The sequence below is a fragment of the Emydura macquarii genome, unplaced genomic scaffold (genome assembly GCF_026122565.2).
Source record: "Emydura macquarii macquarii isolate MOO-44397 ecotype Brisbane River unplaced genomic scaffold, CSIRO-AGI_Emac_v2 contig_3506, whole genome shotgun sequence".
In the NCBI taxonomy this organism is placed as follows: Eukaryota; Metazoa; Chordata; order Testudines; family Chelidae; genus Emydura; species Emydura macquarii.
The window spans coordinates 8344080-8363723 of record NW_027133643.1 but is presented as its reverse complement, the minus strand read 5'-3'; the positions used below and the strand labels follow the sequence as shown (position 1 = coordinate 8363723).

At 38.7% G+C, this 19644-nt stretch overlaps 2 protein-coding genes across 4 annotated transcripts in view; one reads left to right on the top strand and one right to left on the bottom strand.

The window, feature by feature from the left end:
• Positions 1–991: 991 nt before the first annotated feature.
• Positions 992–18722, top strand: LOC137144943 (E3 ubiquitin-protein ligase RNF170-like). Its single transcript, XM_067535450.1, has 6 exons — positions 992–1100; positions 6648–6723; positions 9716–9824; positions 14376–14449; positions 14960–15070; positions 16506–18722. The coding sequence occupies exons 1-6, from the start codon at positions 1063–1065 to the stop codon at positions 16809–16811; spliced, it is 714 nt and encodes a 237-aa protein (XP_067391551.1). The 5' UTR covers positions 992–1062; the 3' UTR covers positions 16812–18722.
• FGGY (FGGY carbohydrate kinase domain containing) overlaps positions 9894–19644 on the bottom strand; it is a 351678-nt gene continuing 341927 nt past the window's right edge. The window contains exons 18-19 of one of the 3 annotated variants that reach the window (XR_010917523.1): positions 13968–14163; positions 9894–10139 (exon numbers count right to left, since the gene is read on the bottom strand). Coding sequence is in view for 1 of the 3 variants with exons in the window: in XM_067535443.1 (XP_067391544.1) it covers positions 14160–14163 (4 nt within the window). In the remaining 2 variants the exon portion in view is untranslated. Of the gene's footprint in view, positions 10140–10933; positions 11290–12923; positions 14164–19644 lie in introns of those variants that run through there. The other 2 variants (XR_010917522.1, XM_067535443.1) reach the window with 2 other exon arrangements.

The following is a 19644-nucleotide window of genomic DNA, read 5'->3' as shown; positions in this document are numbered from 1 at the left end:
CTATAATGACCGAAGTGGAGAGCATCCCTAGAGATTAGTGAGTAACAAGGAAACAAGGAGTGCTGTTTATTGTACTAATCCCATCTGCTTATTAATCTTTAGGGAAGTGCTTTGTTTGCCATATCAAAACTGCTGTAAGGAATGTCACTCCCGAGAACAATTTACAGTACCATTTTTTTGTTGTGAGTGCCATTATACTGTAACATTACTGACATTTTCCAGAAGTGTCAGAGGGGCTACTCAAGGGCTGAATATCAAGCATGTGTTTAAGGGCTTTGCTGGATCAAGGCCAGAATGGTCAGCACTGTGCAGGATTAAGTCCTTAATAGAACTTCCTATTAATTTTTCTGCTTTGCTTATTAAATTATAAAAGAACCTTACAGGAATTAAAATGTATTCTTAGAGTACTAGAACCTTTTCCTTAGGGGCACATACCAGGAAAAGGAACAAATCTCCTATGAAGTTTACATGTCTTATCAGTTAAAATTCTGTGGAGTAAGCAGCTCCTCTGCTTTAAACCAAAAAAAAAAAAAAAAAAATCACATGATTAACTGGATAGTATTGTGTCCTACACAATCCATTTACATTGTTATGCAATATTAAGCTATCAAAGTGTCTGGCAAGTAGTAAGCCTGTTTCATCACAGTATTCTAGCTAATCTCTTATCTACACACTTGGTAGGCTGCTATTGTATCATATGATCACAATACTTGTGACATGACCTTGATCAAGTTAATATTTGAAGATAGTTATACAATATTGCAGTAACATTTGTGTATTTTTTTCATCATGTTTTAAATAACCCTTTGCTTTTTATTTATTTATTTTTTATCCCCGGGGAGTCCTCTAGACTTTTAACAAAGTTGCTTTATTTGAAAAGAGGTTTCTTTCCTTAGTGGAATTCAGACAATCTAACAAAACCTTGACCTAGGCAACCCAGTTAATAATTAACTAGCCTGGAGCCTGCCTCAATGAATCCTGTGAGATGACTGCACATCTTAACACTTCTCTGTCAGCTGGCATAGCTAGTAAAGCTCCCTTCGCACAACTATAGAAGTAGGAATGCTAAGCCATACTTTATGCAGACCTCCAGAATCAAGGTAGGAAGTGTGCATTAGAATGGTTACTGTGGTCTTTTGTACTAGAGTAAATGTTCCAGGTAAAAAAGATTCATAGTATTTTAACTATTGGAAACCCAAACTTAAATCTGTTTTTGAAAAAGGAGAACTTTGGCATCAACCAATTCCTCCTTCCTCTCAGGATGACTAATATTTTTAATTTGGTTGTGGCCAGGCTTAATATGCACTGTCAAATAGGTATTGTGTCCAATTGCTGAACCATATGTTCATATTTGCAGCACAGTACAATCAGCTTTTGCAGTGTATTGTTTATGTGCATCTACAGAAGCAGTTTTAAAAGCACTGTACTTTAAACGTACAGCCACAGCTTGTGTATCACAGAGGTCTAACCCTGACAGTTTGATACACTTGATGAGTGACAAGTCTAAGCCTTCAATATCTCCAGTAAAGGTGAATCCACAACTTTGCCAATTCCTTTGCCAGCTTGTTCTGTTGCCAGACTGTTCTTATAAAGTTATTGCTAACCAACTTAAATTTTCCCATTTGCAGGTGAAAAATAAAGATAGGAACTACGATAGTGTGAAAACTGACTTTTCATAGCATCTAGACTAAATAGGCTATTATCATATGGTTGAAAATATTTTAAAATTCAGATACTTATAATAAAGAGAACATTTTAAACAGGACACAAATAACTCAGAACATTTCAATCCATTTTAAAATAATGGTGCTGGCTATGGAATGTGATTAACTCTTTCAGAAATATTTTTCATCATTTAATGAACCTAATTCTGATCTCACACCAGCATTATATCCATTGACATCAATGGAGTTAGTCCTGATTTACACCAGCATAAATGAGATCAGAATCATGGCCAATGTGTTTAATAAATGAACATATCAGATGCATTTCCCACACAGAATAATAGATTATAAGAAAATAACGAGAGTTCTGTGGCACCTTAAAGACTAACAAATGTATTTGGGCATAAGCTTTTGTGGGCAGAAACCCATTCATTAGATTCATGATGTGGAAACTTCAGTTTGGTAGGTATATATACACATGCAAGGATGGGTGAGTTGCCCTCCTCACTGTGATGTAAGTGTTAACGAGGTAATTCAATCAGGGTGGATGAGTCCCATTCACAACAGTTGATGAGAAGGTGTGAATGCCAAAAGAGGGAACATTATTTTTTGTAGTGGGCTAGCCACACTCCCAGTCTTTATTTAGACCTAGTCTGATAGGTGATAGGTGTCAAATTTGCACATGAGTTCCAGCTCTGCAGTTTCGTGCTGAAGTTTGTTTTGGAAGTTTTTTTGTTGAAGTATGGCAACTTTCAAGTCTGTTACTAAGTGTCCAGGGAGATTGAAGTGCTCTCCGACTGGTTTTTGGATGTTACCATTCCTGATGTCTGATTTGTAATGGACACAAAACAGACTAACACGGCTCCCCCTCTGGAACTCATCAACTATACGAAATAGTTTACTGTGGGACAGATCCTCAGCTGGTATAAACTGTCAAAGCTCTATTGATGCACACATTGAGCTCTCCGATTCACACCAGCTGTGTCTAGTATGACAGGATCTGTCCCTGTAGATCTGCCACTAATTGTCACTGAACAATTTACTGCTCTGCATCTTGTCCTACTAGGGTAGTTCTTTGCAGGAGTCCATTCAAAATATTATGGGCCTGATTCTGATCTCAGTTACACCAGGACAAATTAGGGAGTAACCCCTGTGAAGTTAATGAAGTTATACCAGTGTCAGATGAGGATGAGGCCTTGTGGTTTGGCAACCTTTGGGACAAGAATTAGCATTCATCTGCAACCCATCTCAGATGCCTTGGATTGTCTTGTTCTACCTCTAATGTATACCCTCTAATGTATACCCTAAAATGGCTGGCTGACTCTGGTTTCCTGGTAATGTTCAGCAATAAAAGGACAATCATTATCAGTTTTTCCCATGTTAAAAATAAATTAAAATAATCTTAATCTTATGATATTAAGAATACAATAATTGATTCCCTTTTTGTTTAACTAAACTTTCTAGTGGGATATAAGTAATAATTAAGTAAAATAAACATATCAAGACCAAATGGGTCAGCAGCAATATGGTGCTAGCAAATAGAAGAATTAAACTGCAAGGTTTGGGTGTCAAGTTTTAACAGGGATATTATGATTCAATTTGCCAATTAGTTTGATAAACCTGGGAGACTACATTAACAAGGACATGCGGAGCTCAGTGACAGACTATTTCCCTTGTGGCATTCCAACTCTTTTCCCTTTGCTAAGACCTATTATAGATGTTGGATTTAGATCAAATTAAACAGGTGGCAGCTCTGTTTCTTTTTTTAAACTACTGGTCACTTTAAACTACAAATGGGAGACTCAGGTCAGAGATAAGGACGGTGGCTTCTCTCAATGCACTTTTTATGGGAGTAGGCCAGCCTAATTATCCACAGAACTTTGCACTGTTGAAACCTGCCCAGTTCTCGGCTTCACATTTCCATTTTTTAGAGGATCACTACAACAATCCAGCCAGCTTCTAGAAGACGCTTCTCTTTAGCCTGCAAAACCACTTAGATTACAATTAAACCTCCAGATGCAGAGTTCCAGTTACAGTACATCACCTGTACGGTGCCCCAGGCACTTTTAGCAGCACAGCAAATCACAGACTCTACCATCATCCATATGCATGCAGTATGACGTAATCAACCCCGTAGTGAGTAGTTTAAAATATCACACTGCGTAAAGCCCGGCCCATATCCTGCTAACACAGATGATAAGGAGCTTTTCTCGTGTGAGCAGTGCTACTTCAGTGGGACAACTCACCTCTGTAAGGTTATACATGCCCATCAGCATTTGCAGGAGCAGAGTCCAAATATGTCATAGGACCAACTGAGGTGAATAATAATAATCAATATAAATTTCCCTTTATAAACTGACTTTTCACCTAGTTGCAGTTAATACCTATATGATAAGGAAGTTATTTTATATTCTTGTATCGAACACTAAACTTTAACCTTGCCTCTGCATCAGACATATGATACGTCGTTCACAGGGGAATAGGGGATTGCTGTGACATTAACCAAAAAGAGCACATCTTGAATACGTAATATTGACTAAAGTCATCTTTCCATACACTGCACACAAGAGACTTAACAAGACCATCCCTGGTTTCCTTTGGGCTACAAAAGGAGTGCCTTAATCAGCAGAAAATAATCTATTGATTAAAAAGCATTCATTCTTAACTATGGCAATGAAAGGTAATAGGAGAGGAAGAGATGCCATCGGAAGGGTGAGATAAATTAAGTTACTTTTATTTCCTTTCCCAGTGATGACTGTTTATTTCTATATTAACGAGAAGTGCACTGGCCGCAGATTACTCGTTTTGGAAAGGGTGTGCTTTTAGTTGCCCTTGCACAATGGCTGTATACCTGAATGTTGCTCACATACCACGCCATACTTGGGGTATGTTCCCACTTCCACTGACATCAGCTGGAGTTTTGCTAACATTGACTTCAATGGGACCGAGAACAGGCCCGTGCATTTTTCAAAAAGGCAATTTTGTTTCCCATTGGGGCAGATCAGTGAGCCGCCTACTGGTCAGTGACAACAAAAACAGTTTTTCCTCTTTTCACACAGCGCTATATATCACCTTTGATTTCTAAGATCCCTTCTAGAAACCCCAGCATATTTTTATATAAATATAATTAGACTGAACTTTGGAAGTTTGTAGAAATATCACTAAGAAAGGAACTCTGAAACAGCAACATGCAGCCTCTTTTGTTATCTAGACTGTATTGTCTGATGTTGATCGCAGGATCATAGCACTTAGAAGTGGACAAGACTTATTAGATCCCTGATTCCACTATTTTGAAAGGGAAGGATGTAGTCTTACAACATCTGGTGTAGATATATACATGAAAATTAATATAGGAAAAAGTGCTTTTATATCCATGTATTAAATAGATTTAAAAAAAACATTTGCATATAAGTGGTATTTTTCAATCTGTTCCTGTCAATATCTACTTATCTTGCATAAATAATTATACTATGTACAACACTGGCAGTATGGTATCCCAGTGTTACAAGACATATTCACTACCTGTTGATAATTAGAAGTAAATTTTAAGACTGAGGTTTTTTTTCAAACTGCCTTAGGGCTATGGCTGTCCATTAATTGAAATGGGAACTAAGCAACTAAATCCCTTATATGGCTTTGGAAATCACAGCTTTACCACTCCAAACGTATTAAATTTATCCCTCCTAGTTGACCCAAATACTTCTCTTGTAAACATTTAATAGGAGTTTTCTCCTGTTTAACCCTCTAGAAAACCCCCAGCCTTCTCTCCCAGAATGCAGGTGCAAACATTTATATGGAGGATCAGAAATGCACCCTTCGGGGATGGATTCTGATGTCCGTTACACTAGTATAAACCTGGAGCAATTCCACTGGTAGCCCTCAGTGTTTGAATCTGCCAGAGTAATGTCAAAGCCATTGAAGCTATGGTCAGAGGTGTCCTCCTCTGGAAAATTGTATACAATGTGATGACTTCCAAAAGGCCGGGCAGGAGAGGGAAGCAATGAAAACACTTCAATGTATTTTTAGTCTATTTTAAAAGGTGCTGATTTCTATGGACCTATTCCCCAAGTCAAAAGACAAAGAAAATCTAGGGGTTTGAATAAGCCACTACAATAATGATTACCAAAAGCCAATACCTACCTTTTTTCAGTCTCCTCTCCAAAGGACATAGCTGTCCCTTTCTAAGATGCATATCCAAAAAAAGATATTAGATTTTGTTTTTACTGCGGGAAAGCTGTTTTTATGGCTAACGTAGTTTATTAGATTATAGGGCCAAATCTTGCAGGCTGTTTGCCTTCTGAGTAACCAGTGATTTCAGTTAGGGCTTTTATCTCAGTAAAGTTACTGCCATTCTAGTCTGGGTATTTTTCTTTTGATGTGAGGTTTGTCATCTTGCGTGAAATGTATGACGAAACAAAATAAGATCTTAATTTTGCAATTGTCCCCATGTGGGTAGATGCGTGAATCTGTATGGAGCCCCTTTGAAACCAATAGGCCTGTATGGGTGCAGGGGTGTGCCAGCAAAGAACAACTTGCGGGGTCAGGGTCAAGAGAGTTAACACATTAATCTGACTGTGGCAAGATCACATTGCAGGAGTAGAATTTTCCATCTCACTTCGTTCAATAAGTAAATATCATAGGAAGATAAATAACTGTTTGCTTTGTAGCCCTGTATTTAAATTTCGTTGCTGTATTTACCTATTCTTGGGGTGCCATAATGAGGGGATCATTGTCAGATTATCATCTGACTTTCTGATTTTTTAAAAATGTGATGCACATGATGCCTTGCTCCTATTTTCAATGCCTAAACATGATATTACACTTAAAGGCAGCTCCTACTAGAAAAAAGCTTATTACTTGATGAATTTATGCACCCAGTTGTGCAATAACTCAACTCAGGAATTGGGACCAATATTGCATAAACACAGTAATATCAAAGTCTACCATTCTCTAAATGGCATACACTCTGGGTTTTTTTTACAGGTTTGCTAATTTAAATCAGCAGAAGATGAGTCATCTGGAAAAAGACTATAAACATTTGTCCCCAAGGAATCATATCGTAAGTTCATTATTTTAAAAACATATTTCAATGTAAAATAGCCAAGCAGTTTATACTTGTTGAGGTTCCAGAGGTCAGGAGAGATTTTCAGAATTTCCATTGGTTACGGTGGGGGAATGCTGAGTTTCCCTAGATTCAGTATCTCAGTTACATAATTGGAAACACATTTGGTCTCTGCTTTTGTATAAGACAAAGCTTAAAGAAGTGAGTGTATTATTACTTTTCAAACTAAAGGGTTGATATATAATCCAGTTAGGTAAAATAGGCAACACCTGTAAACAATGGCTATGGACTCTGGGGAAGATCCTCTGCTGAGGTACCTGGTCATAGTTCCATCAATGGAGCTGTGACAATTTACATCAGCTGAGGATCTGCCCTTTTATGTCAAACTTTGATGAAATAAGAGTTTACATTATCCCCCATTAAGCACTTCGGGAGTTGGAATGTGTTAATGTGCTGTACCTATGTGTTTTTTTAAGTCACATTGTGTTAAAATCTGTTTACCATGAGGTCATTTTTCAGGGCTACTGCTGAAGTTGTTTGTAATTCCATTTTCCCTACCTTCTTCGGCTAGCATGTTGTCGGTATCTCAGAAGCTAAGCAGGATGCAACCTGGTCAGTGCTTACACAGGAGATCTTTAAGGCAAACCCAGGCTCCTCCATGAAGTGGTGTTGGATTTTCGTCAGGTGATAGTTTTCCTTCCAGACACTGCTGAACTAACACCCTTCCATAATGTTAAGGGGCCTATGCTGCTGGGGAGGCCTTTCTGATGAGAAGTGAAACTGAGTGAGAGCCTCACCCTTTGTGCTCATTAAAAAAAAACATAATTTTTTCAAGAGAAGAGTTGTTCCCAGTGACCTGGCCAAATTCCAATTGGGTAATTTACATTCTGTCTATCTTAAATTACTTCTGTCACTTAACTGAGTGCGACACATGACACCTCCTATCCTAAACTGTTATGTTATGTTGCTGTGAGCTGTTATTCTTCTCCAGAGGTGGCTGCAGTTCAGTGGTGGGTGAAGTAATTCATGTATCTCACACAGAGCATGTACAAGAAGGATGCTGTTCACATTTACAATATGACTACAGAAGGAAAATAAGTTTGTCAATAGTTTTAATGTTTTATTTGTTTAAATTGTATTCTTTTTAGTTATAGATCCTTGTCATGCAAATAAAAGGATTATTTAAAGGGTGCTGATTTCAAAACATATTAACTCGTGAACTGATAATTTTAGATCAAGCTGTGGAATGGATACCTAGATTCATGATCAGGAGTTTTGCAGAAATGCATGTTAGCCTGTTTTGTTTTGTTTTTCTTGGAAGAGCTAAATTAATAATATTAAACCTACATCTGATTTTTAAATGTGATTGAATCTCCATTAGTTTCTTTGGCTCTGCTGATGTCTGACATTCAAAGTTCTATTTTTCCCCTTTATCAAATCTTCCATAAATAGATCAAATATGTGTGGAAGTGTGTTCATTGATTTGTCAGGAAAGTGTATGCCAACCTGGTGTTTGAAATACAATCCAGAGCAAACAAGAAAATTGGCACTGATCATCTTGTTGAGCAATAAGGTATGACAAGCATATGGTGATCGCATGAGATAATCAGATGGTTTGCCTGATTTTCTCTGTGAAAAAAAAAATCCCATACAATTTTGTCCATCAGCATCAGCCATAAACACTTTATGCTGCTTTCTGATCAAAGTGCAAAATGAAATTGTGGAATTGACGTTAGTCTTCCATCTGTACCCTTTGAAAGTACAAAGCACGTGGAAGACAAATGGCATTACCCACTTTCCACAAGTGCCTTAAAACAGATGAATTTCTGTGGAAGCAGTTTCCCAAATTCAGAAGACCCCAATACTTAACAGGAGAGACATGAAAATTGGAATAGCTTTACCTCCAGGAGGACAGATCAACTGCACTGTTATTAGACTAACCTCACTAGCTGATCTAGGAGTGGCTGTGACAAGTGATGATTACCTAAATGCAAGCATTTCATTGATCTGTATAAATAATACAAGACAAGCACATTCTATCTCATGATCCATTACAGACCAGCTAATAAATCCGAATAAGTGAAACTAGCAGAAACTTTCAATGATAGCAAGGATTTGCTATACAGTAAGAAAAATTGCATCTTCATGGTATCCTTGCTAAATCAGACAGACATGGCAGAGATGAACATAATGCCATGTAAATTGGCTTTTTTAGCAATGGAAAGTGAGTAATCTAGACACAAATATCTGGAAAGCAAACTAAGCCTTATGGCCTTTACCCGTTAGAACGGAAGGGTGGGATACTCCAGAGGTATTGTACTAAATGGTCCATCTAGGACTTCACAGTGGTCCTCTCTCTAGAGCTTCACCGTGACAAGGGTAGAACTCGTATCACACTGCTCTAAAACGTGCCCTCTGTTTGAGCTAAAGGAGACCCTCCATTAGGTATTAGCTATCGAAGGCCTACGAGACACAGTTGACAGGTAATGATGCCTTCCCACAGCAGGCAGTAGTACCAAATACCCTAAACAATTCGTTCCAATATGTTTAAGAAGTTACTGAAGAAGATTGAGGAGATTAACATTGGCAGTGGGGGGCCAAAGGAATATTTGGACTACTGAGGCAGAATTTAGGGCTTTGAGTTAGCAGTAATGATGACAAAGGCAATGTAATGGACTAAACCATTTACAGCCTCCTGGACAGTGTCATGATCTATTGGTGTGATCACATGACTGGAAGCAAGGAACCCCGGAGTTCTAATCCTACCTCTGACACTGATCCCCTCTGTGGCAGTGGACAAGTCACTTAACCGCTCTATGCCTCATTTTCCCCATCTGTTGTGTTGATATGATTCCTCACATTGCTGTTGTGTAGTTAATGTTTATGAAGCTGTTTGAAGACAAAATGTGCTACTAGTAATTATTAATAAACGGAATATGTCAGTCAAAATATGCATCTACTAGAGAATTTTGATTTTTTTCTCTTTTAGGAAGCTCTAAGACATTGGCAATCTCCTTGTCACAGTGATTTAAATTGCCCAATCTGCCTCCAAACAGCTACTTTCCCAGTAGAAACCAATTGTGGACATTTATTTTGTGGTAAGTTTGCCGCATCAGTGTACACAGTGCTTGTGTAAGTGTGTATGTACACAACACGCATTACTGAAATCTCAGGAACTGTGTATGTGGCGGCCCAAGCTCGAGCCTACTGAATTCATGGGAGCTCTGCCGCTGGGAGTAGGATCAGGCCCATCTTTGTTAATTTTAAATCTCTAGAAAAATCAGCCACAACATTTTTGTTTGCCCACGGCCTTCACATTTATGAGGTGGTGAAAAAGTCTGAAATGCCCAGGAAGTCTTGAAGCAACGAATAGGAGACAGACATCTCTGAAGTCCGTGTTACATCGATCAGTTCTGATGGAACACATAGGGTGGGCAAAAGGGAAGTAAATACAGATTATGCAAAAACAAAGAGTACAAATCCCGCATTCCTATAATCTTAAGGTTACGACTTCAAACACGCAGAAGCTAAGAAATGTAAAGTTCACCTTATAATGTTAATTCACATGCATTGCACACATGGGACCCAATTTTGATCTCAGATCCATCTATACAGCTCCCTGTGTAGTCTTGTATAATTACCACTGTATATCTAAAAGAACAATTGGTCTCGCTATATGGATGTACTTTTAAAATCCATAATTCTCAATGGGATTGTTCTGATCACATTTACACTGGTATGAAATTGGAGTAAAAGAGATCAGAATCAGGCCCAATATGTGTCGTGAGGCAAGTTAAGATTACTAGGAGAGTCTTAACTTCTGGATGTCTTGACTGAGTGTTTAAAATGGTAACCTTAATGTTACACAAATGCAAGCTTTAATATTTTCCTTTTTTTTTTTTTTTAAATGTAGAGGGAAATTTTTTTTAAATACTAAGGTGTGATTCCTTAGTATTTAACTCAGTTTTTGCGCTGATGTAATATTTACTTAAATGGAGTTAAGCTGGTATAAAACTGGAACAGTCCATTAGCAGACTTCACTGTGTACTTCCACATTTGCATAGGCAAAACAATTGTGCAATTATTGAACTCCACAGTGAAATAAACAGCACAAAACTCACTCACAGCTGCTTCAGAGCAATATCAAATGTTTACTTGATTTTATAGTCCTGTAAATTTCCACTAAATTTAGTGGAAGCTTCCTTCTGTACAGCTACAAAACTGTTTTTGCAATTACTTATACACATTTTTACAATTGTTTAGTCTTTTGCAAATTGTTCCTATAGCAATCCTGATGGGAACAAACAACTAAGGACACCACACAATGTTGCATGCTTAATCTGTGTTCAAGAGAGATCTGGGACCGGAATGACATGGGTGTGACAGGTTGAGATTAAGATGCATTGCTTGGATAAACTGTATGAAGATAGTCCCATAGACCTTGCCTGCAGCATTCCTCTCAGATAGTGCAGTCCTATTCCCTGGGTAATCCCAATAAAGACTATAATCCTGTAGAATAAATTTGACTGCTGACTGCATTCTTGATGGCTAGTACAGCAGCACCTTTAAGATGACAAAATGTAAATAATTTTTCAAGGAGAGAAAGGGATGAAAACAAAGATTTATACAGGGAGATACATTTATACTGCATTTTCTGAAAGGGCATTTAGGATAATTAAGGACCAGATTCTGCATCATTTAAATCAATGAGAGTTTTGCCATTGACGTTAGTAGGAGCAGGAGTAGGCCTATAAAATGGTGGGACTGATTGTTATGTACCAAGGCCCCTCTATTCTTCTCTGACAGCATCAAGGGACCTTAAACCAGATGCAAATTACATTTATTCCCAACTGAGACTTGAAGCTTCCTTTGCAGTACCAGAACAGTATGAAGAGACTTTCGTGTAAATGAGAATAAGACCAACAGATGCTAATGCTAGGCCCAGGGGAGAAACACCCAAAGTTGTGGGACCATCTTCTCCTGGGATATCATCATATCACCACTAGTATGTGCTTAGGAAAGAAAACACATCACAGCAGCAGATTTGGGGAAGTGCATGGAAATGTGCTGAAAGACTTAACTTTGCTATTACAGAACCACATTTTTGTTTACAGAAAGCATCATTGTTCTACAGATCACCCTGCACAGCTGTTTCAAGAACACTACCGCCATCTCCACAATAAGAACCATAGTGCGAATAAATAATTTACCAAAATCAGGGAGTACTTCATGGGACCCAGCCACTAGATGCGAGTCTCCATGGGAATATTTCAGGATTCTCCTGGGGTGGGTTGGTGTACATGCATTGCTTTATAAAACATACATGCACACAGAAAAAGGAAATCTTGAATTTAATACAAGTCAGAACAAATGTGAGCAAACTATCTGGCCCCAAAACATACTTTAAATATTATCAGACAAGCTGTATTATACATATTTTCAAATGAGGGGAAAGACAGCAGTGAATAATAATATCATCATCTCTTCCTCTACTCGAGATTTATTTCCTCTTCTTTAGACTTTGTTTTCCTCCAAGTGCATCATCATTTATTCTCCAAAAAGGTGATCCCACCCCAGTGTAACGTACATATTGTAAAATACCTGTATTTCTATACAACCATCCCTTGTACATTGTCTGCTTTTTATGTCTTAAATGAATAAAACTTTAAGATGGGAGCATCAAAAAAGTGCTGTGTAGGTCTAAATCTGCTCTGACTGAAGTCAATGGTAAAATGCCCATTGGTTTCCATCAAAACAGAGTTAGGTCAATGCTGAGCACTTTTGATGAATCCCACTCTTAAGCAAAGTTTTATTTTTTTAAAATGTGGCCATCCCATAGCTTTTCAAGCAGATTAACTGGAGATTTACAGAAAAGTCTAAATTTATTATTATTGGTAATTCATACAGTTCTTCCGTGAGTTTTCATTTTCAGATTCATTTTGAACCATATGTTCAGGAAGTTAGGAGGAAAACTGATCTTGAACCAATATTTTTTTTTGAATTACCAATAACCAGAGAGGATTTCATAGAAGCCCCGTGAACTCCCTCAAAAAGCTGTGTAGCAAACTTGATTAAAATGGGATTTGGTCTAATTTATGAAAACACACTGAAGCACAAATAGCTGAACTTCAGAGGGGTCTTTCACTTCCTGTTCTCTTTTACAAATGATTCAGCATGTAACATTTTTAATTGCCACTAGATGCTTTTTTTTTTTTTAAAGCTATTAGAAAGCTAAGGTTTGATTGTGCACTGAGATCCTATTGTCTTCAGAAGGACTTGACATGGGCACAGCATGGATCTGTGGCCACAGAAATCTGCCCCCATGGGTCCTAGTGCAGGGTAAGGGCTTAAATGGCCAAAGTGGCTTCTGAAATCCTACATGAATTTTTTCCTATCTGAGCTTTGTACATGCGAAAGCTTGGAGCCGGGCTGCATTGATATGTACAACCTGGGGGTTTAGATATAAACTGAGCTTTTGCACATGCAAACAAGAAAGAAGGGTTGTGAAGAAAAAAATAAAACTGCACTCAAACAGAAACCAATGTAAAATATTTATTGCAGTCAGAAATTGGGGTGAGGCTCCTTTTAAAAAAAAACCCCAAACCCAGGAACTTTTGGTCCAAATTTAACATCCCTCATAGCATTTCTATTATGAAACATCCCTAATATTTACATACCTGACTTCACATGCACCAGTTAAAACACTGTTTCTCATATAGCCACCCTTCTGAAGCATGATCCTAAAAAAGAAAGTTTTCCTAACTTTTGAGTTCCTAAAGACTTGATATTACAGGGTTGCTCATGAGTGCCCACCTGCTGGTACAGGTTATTTTTAAGAACAAAGAGAATTCAAGTGTAGTTCAACTCTATAAAATGACAATCAAAATGGTATTTTGAGGTTCCACAGTTATTTTCACAAGGTATTCAGATCAAATCTGATCAGTTTACAAGTTAAAAGATGGGTTTTTTTCATAGTCAGTCTGGCAAGGGGAGCCTGTGATCTGAAAGTCAAGCTGGGCTCTTTCTGCTTTTTGGGCTATTTCCTTAGTGCTAGTAGTAAAGTTTCTGCATGTTAAATACTGCCCTCAGTGGCACTCGTGCAATTGCTCTGTCCTCAGACTATACCCTGAGTTATACCTGTGCAACCCTTTGTCTTCAGTGACATTGTGCAGGTGAAACCGAGGACACGATAAAAGGACAGAGGCGCTGCCTCAATGGCCTGGCAATTGCAACTTACTTACCAGTTCTGTTGATGATGAGGTCAGAACAGAATCCGGCAGCTGTGGCAGTTAAACAGAGATGACAGCAGTAAAGAGTAGTAAAAATCTTTTTAGTCACCAAGATCCAGTTTCTGATCCCCATACTCATGAAAGAGTGGTCCTGGGGAGGTCAATGGAGCTTCTTTTGGAGTCAGGTCCTACTCTACTTCAGTCTCACCTGAAAGAAGCAGATATGTCTCTGAATACACACAAGGAGCAGTGCCATTTTTACACATTCACTCTTCAGAGTGGAGCCACATTTTCGATGGTTCTAGGCAGATATAATAGGAGGAAAGGGGGCTCTTAACTTAGATGGCCTCCCTGTAAATCTGTGTTACCGACATATTCTCCATACCATATGCCTTAATATAACAATTTTTCTCTTTGTAGGTTCCTGTCTAATTACATACTGGAAACATGGTTCCTGGTTAGAAGCAATAAGTTGTCCTCTCTGCAGACAAAAAGTAAGGGACATTTCCATTCTATACATCTGCTTTTTAACAGTTAGTGAATTAAGGGTAATATTTGTATGGCCTCTTGTTTTCTAGTATCTCAAAACCCATTTAGGCTTGAATGGCACTACAGTCATTTGCCTCTATCATCTGATGCCTGTCATATCAGGGAACGCTGTAAAATATTAAATGTGCCTCTGGTGTTTTTCCCCCGCATAGTTTGTTCACTCTGTAGTATAAATATTCCATAAAACCAAGATAGAACTTCTTATCCTCATCTGACCCTTGCCAGAGGCTGCATATTATATTGAGGGAACATATGCTCCTTTCAGAAGGAGAGGGTTTGCATGTAGGAAATGGACCCACTGAAGTGAAACTTGGAGCCAGACAAAGGTCCTTGTGACAGAGATATTGAAAGGCATAATAAATTGCAGAAGAGTTTTTTTCTTTATGCTGCAAGACCTGCATTGCTTTACATTCAGATATATGGTTCTAATGGTCAGTTTTGTTTTTCGTGGGAAGGTGATTCTTCTGTATAACGCCTCTTGTGAAAGTCAACAAAATAAGACAAGCAAAGAGATTGTACGTGACATCAGACATTACAACAAGCGTTTCTCTGGACAACCTCGACCTGTAAGTATGGATATTTCTACCTCTGCTTAATTAGCCCTGTGCCGAGCTGCAGTGGATTGAAAGAGAATGAACAACAAAAACTAATTTGTCCAAGTTTGGGGTTCACATTGTTTGTAGCTCTGTAAAGAAGCCATGTCAGTTATAGCAGGGCTCAGCATTCCTATTAGCCAGGTGCCCCACAGCAGGTGCTTTTGACCAGGGTGCGTAGGTCCCTCCGCAGTGGGGCACCTTTCAGTCATTCTGGAAGAGAAGGAAAATCAAGTGGGGATATGAGGCAAGGGAGAGAAAACTGAGCTAGAGAGGGGCCAAACTGGAATATGTGGCTCATCTTTGAACCGCAAGATCTCAGTTTGCCTCTAGGGGTTTGCCTCAGAGTCAGAGCCAAAACCAGAAAGGAACTGTCATCATCTTTCTGTTCAGAGGTGGCCAAACTCTCTGGGGTAGAGCCAGCATGGCTGCTCACATCACCTGCAGCGTAAACTACCCATGAAGGCCAAAATCGCAGCAGGTCTGGAGGCTCAAGAGGCAATGGAATAGCTGTGTAAGATGAAGGCTAGATATACATGTCCTGCGTAAGGCACACTCATTCCTTGCTCGCCAGCACAAATTGCCTAGGCAGATCTTCCTCTCCACCTGTGTCCTGATGGGAGGCCTGCTAAGGGTTATGGATCCTACTTTAGCCTATGGGCTTTAGTAGGCTCCAGGGAGTTGAAGGTTATTTCTTTAGGTTAAGAGTTTTCCTTAATTTGTTAAACCAGCAGTGATTAAAAGGACCAAGAGAAAATCCAAATAGTATATTTCCTCCTGTATATTTACTCCAGGCATGGACCGGTACATAGTTGAACAGTTTAGAATATGAACAGGGCAACGGAGTGTAGCAGGAGCTAGTGGTTGCCTGTGCCATACCATATAGAAAAATTGGTCATCTTAAAGGGTTACGGGGTATCACAGTACCCACTGTTGCTGATAGGAGCTCAATCCTATGGTCCCTATTTATGTTTACCTCTCCATGCCTGGAGGTGAGCCTGAGTAGACTCCTGGATTGAGCTGCAAGACCCAGATTTTCAGACGAGCATACAGTCCCGTCTGAAGCACTCAGCACTCACACCCGAGATGACATTTCCAAGAGGCCTTCATTCAGTACAACAATTATGGCTGGGTTTTCAAAAGGGCACAGCACCAAACATAATGCATTGTTTTGAAAGTCTAGTCTTTTGTTTTGGTATCTGAGTGAGAGCTGAGTTCTTCTGAAAAAATCGGTCTCCAAATCTTGGAAAATAAGTGAATAGAGTAGCCGGAATTGGACTTTAGAGGTAAATTTTGGATTTAAGAAATTTTGGCCCAAAAAAATGGATTAGAAGCTTATCTGGTAAACAAAAAGCTACATGAATTAGAGAAAATATCACTTCATAACCTAATGCAACTGAGTATTTAGTTTGCAGATTACCTTTATGACACGCCGCAACTCATAAATCATGCCTTAAGAGAAATCTTCACCCTGGGTGGTCTCGTATGGATCTTCTTCCTAAGAATTGTTGTTTGCGCCTTTGGAACCATCATGTGCTTAACTTCCCGATTTCACGTGATGCCCGAACCTCTTTGTGGAATCCTTGCAGCAGTTGATGACCTAGTTGTCGTTTTCCTCCTTTTAATTTGCATCATTAACATTTGCCAGCAAATTGAATCAGAAGGTGTCAATATGGCAAGTTCTACAACTCAGAGCATGCTGTCAGAATCCTGATAGACTCAAACTTTTACTTCTTCATGGGCCTTCATCAGCTGGTTTCAGACTTCTTCATGACTCTGGGGGCAGCACGTGATGGACTGATTTTAGAAGAACATTCTAATGTTGACATATGTAAGACTTGGTAACACTTGCCATGGCTAACTGATAAATTTGTGCAGATGTTTACAAGGCTAGGTTTTTAATACAGCTACGTAGTACTAGGTTTCTGCAAGGTGAACCAGCCTTTTACGTGACTTACCTTAACATACTCCGTGTGTGGGAGCTATGCCCAAAGCCTAAATTGCAAAGCCAGTCACTTCACATCTGAAAAGGATGTTTTTAGGAAACCACTTAAAATTTAATAAAATAGAACTGAGATGTAACTAGTTAGATGTAATCTTAAGAACCTAGAAAGTCTTATTACTGTAGAACTTGCTAAAACACCTCATATGTAGTCTGGGGAATAAAATATCAAGTACATGATTCCTCTAAGAGGTTGTCTGTAGGTGCTTTGTGACACCAAAGCTTATTACACTAAACTCATCCATCAGATTACAAACTATCACAGGTATCTGTTTAACGAGTGCAATCTTGATGTGAAAACAGACAATGGGAATACGTTCATAATATTAGCGTCAGTCAAAATACAAATTGAAATAAAAGTACTACAAGGAGAATGACATAAAAAGGGTTCGAAAGGATTATGCAAGGAATCTGAACAAATCTTTATCTAACTCTCAAATATATGAGCACAAGGTACAATTTTTAACAGCTTCCTTTAACTCTGTGCTTCTGCGTTTTAACAAAGTCAACATTGTTATTTGTTTCCTGTAAACTCCGTATGCTCCCTGTAGTTTCCTTGTAAATCGCTGTACTAGTTGAGCAGGAGAGATCAAGGCCAAATTTATGACGACGATGACGATATAAATAGTAGGAAGCATATGACAGGCTTGTTGGGGATTTTTTGCAAGTAGTTAAAATTACTGGGATACCGCAAGAAAACACTGTTCTGTCCATATATAATCTGTGATATGTACTGAGAATTACAGAACTACACTTTACATGTTACCTGTATATAAATGTATATAGATAAATATATGAATATTTATTATTCACAATATATGGGTCTCTAACAGTTGTTTGTGGGATTTGTGTGTGTGACATACTTTCAATTGACACAAGTTTTATCATCCTCTTGAAGTTCATGCTGATATACCAATATTGAACCCCATCTTTCCCAGTTATTTACTGTGTTATATTCCCCCATTTTAAACCCTTCCACTGTCATTATTTTTAATTACGTCCCTGAACTCAGAAAGCATATATAGAGAAATCCTCCTTAGTATGGGTACTTCAGAGAGGGCAGCAATTGCTTTTCCATGAGCTCCAAGGCAGGAAGTATATTGTGTCCTTTTTTAAAAAAAAGTTGCCAGATGTTTTTGAGCACTGGCTACTAACATTATTATTATTACTATTATTTAAAGAAACTGGCTGTTATTTTTAAAGTGCCCTGAGTATAATTGTGTCATCAGGTAACTCCTGTTTGCACTTAACTTGGAATTATGGTCTATCTCTGCCATTACTAAAGAATTAAATTTCTATTAAGCCAAGTGCATAAAGTTGGGGTCACATGTTGTATGAATGTACCATTGGTTACTGCTGTCGTATAGCAAGGCTCAGTGCGAGAGTGGCCAAACAGTAGGCTGAGAGTTTAGGAGTTAAAAATGTTTTCACTGGTGATCTAGAATAGAGTCATAATTAGTTTGCATGGTCTGTTCTGTGCTTTTTAAGGCTGCCACGCTACCTCTCTCTCTTTTCCCTTTGTTTCTCTCTTCATGGTGAGCGCTGTCTCCTTTGTCTTTGAAACAGGGTTAAAGCCCTAATTTGCTGGGCACTGGTGTTAAAACAATAACAAATACACAGATCATGGACAAGTAATAGAATGTTTCTCCTATGAGACTCTTAGTGAAGTAACTGGAGGGTGCTCAGATTCTTGCAGGATTGGGCCCTCATATCTCACAAGGGGAGCCTTGTTTATCTTTGGTTGCCAACACACAGCACAGGAAGTCTCTTGTGCAGGCAAAAATACAAGACTGGGGGAAGCCAACCTGTGCCTCTCCTGCACTCATGATCCATTGGGGCGCCATAATCAACACTCTGAATTCCATGCCTCCTGTGTCACCAGACACAGACCCTGTCTATGATGTGGGGACGTGCGCAGATTCATCTGGAGAGCTTCACTGGAGGCTACATGAGAAGCAGCCAACAGGATATTTTATTAGCATCTGTTAGTTACAGGAAGGCATTATAAACATGCTTAAACCAAAAAATTGCATCTGCATAATCTGACCTTTAAAATATCAGTGGCTGGCTGTTTCTCCTTCTTCAAAATGATTGGTGCATATTAAGAACTGATCACGTGCCAAAGACAAAATGGTTTGAGTTATGTGACAGCCAAGTGTCTGACACTGCAAGGAGGGGGGAAATCACAACCTTAAGAAACAAAACCCATCCAACTTTTTTTTTTTCTGAAATTCCTTTGAAATTTGAAGTGTGTGAGAGAAAAAAAAAATTCCAGGTCATAAACACGTGGCCAAAATATCAGCACCCAGACAGAAATGCTATCATCAAATGATAAACCCTAGACCATAGGAGTTTACAATGAAAATTCAATGTCAGTCTTACCTGTAGCAGGTGAGTAGAGCTAGAATTAAACAGAGCAGTAGATTTGCATTGCTAGTCATCTTATGAAATAGTACGGCAGAGCAGATGTTAAAAATGCAACAGCCTTTTTGTCCTAGCCATTAGCAATTTGCCGTGGTGAGCTAATTAACTGATTTCTTGTGCT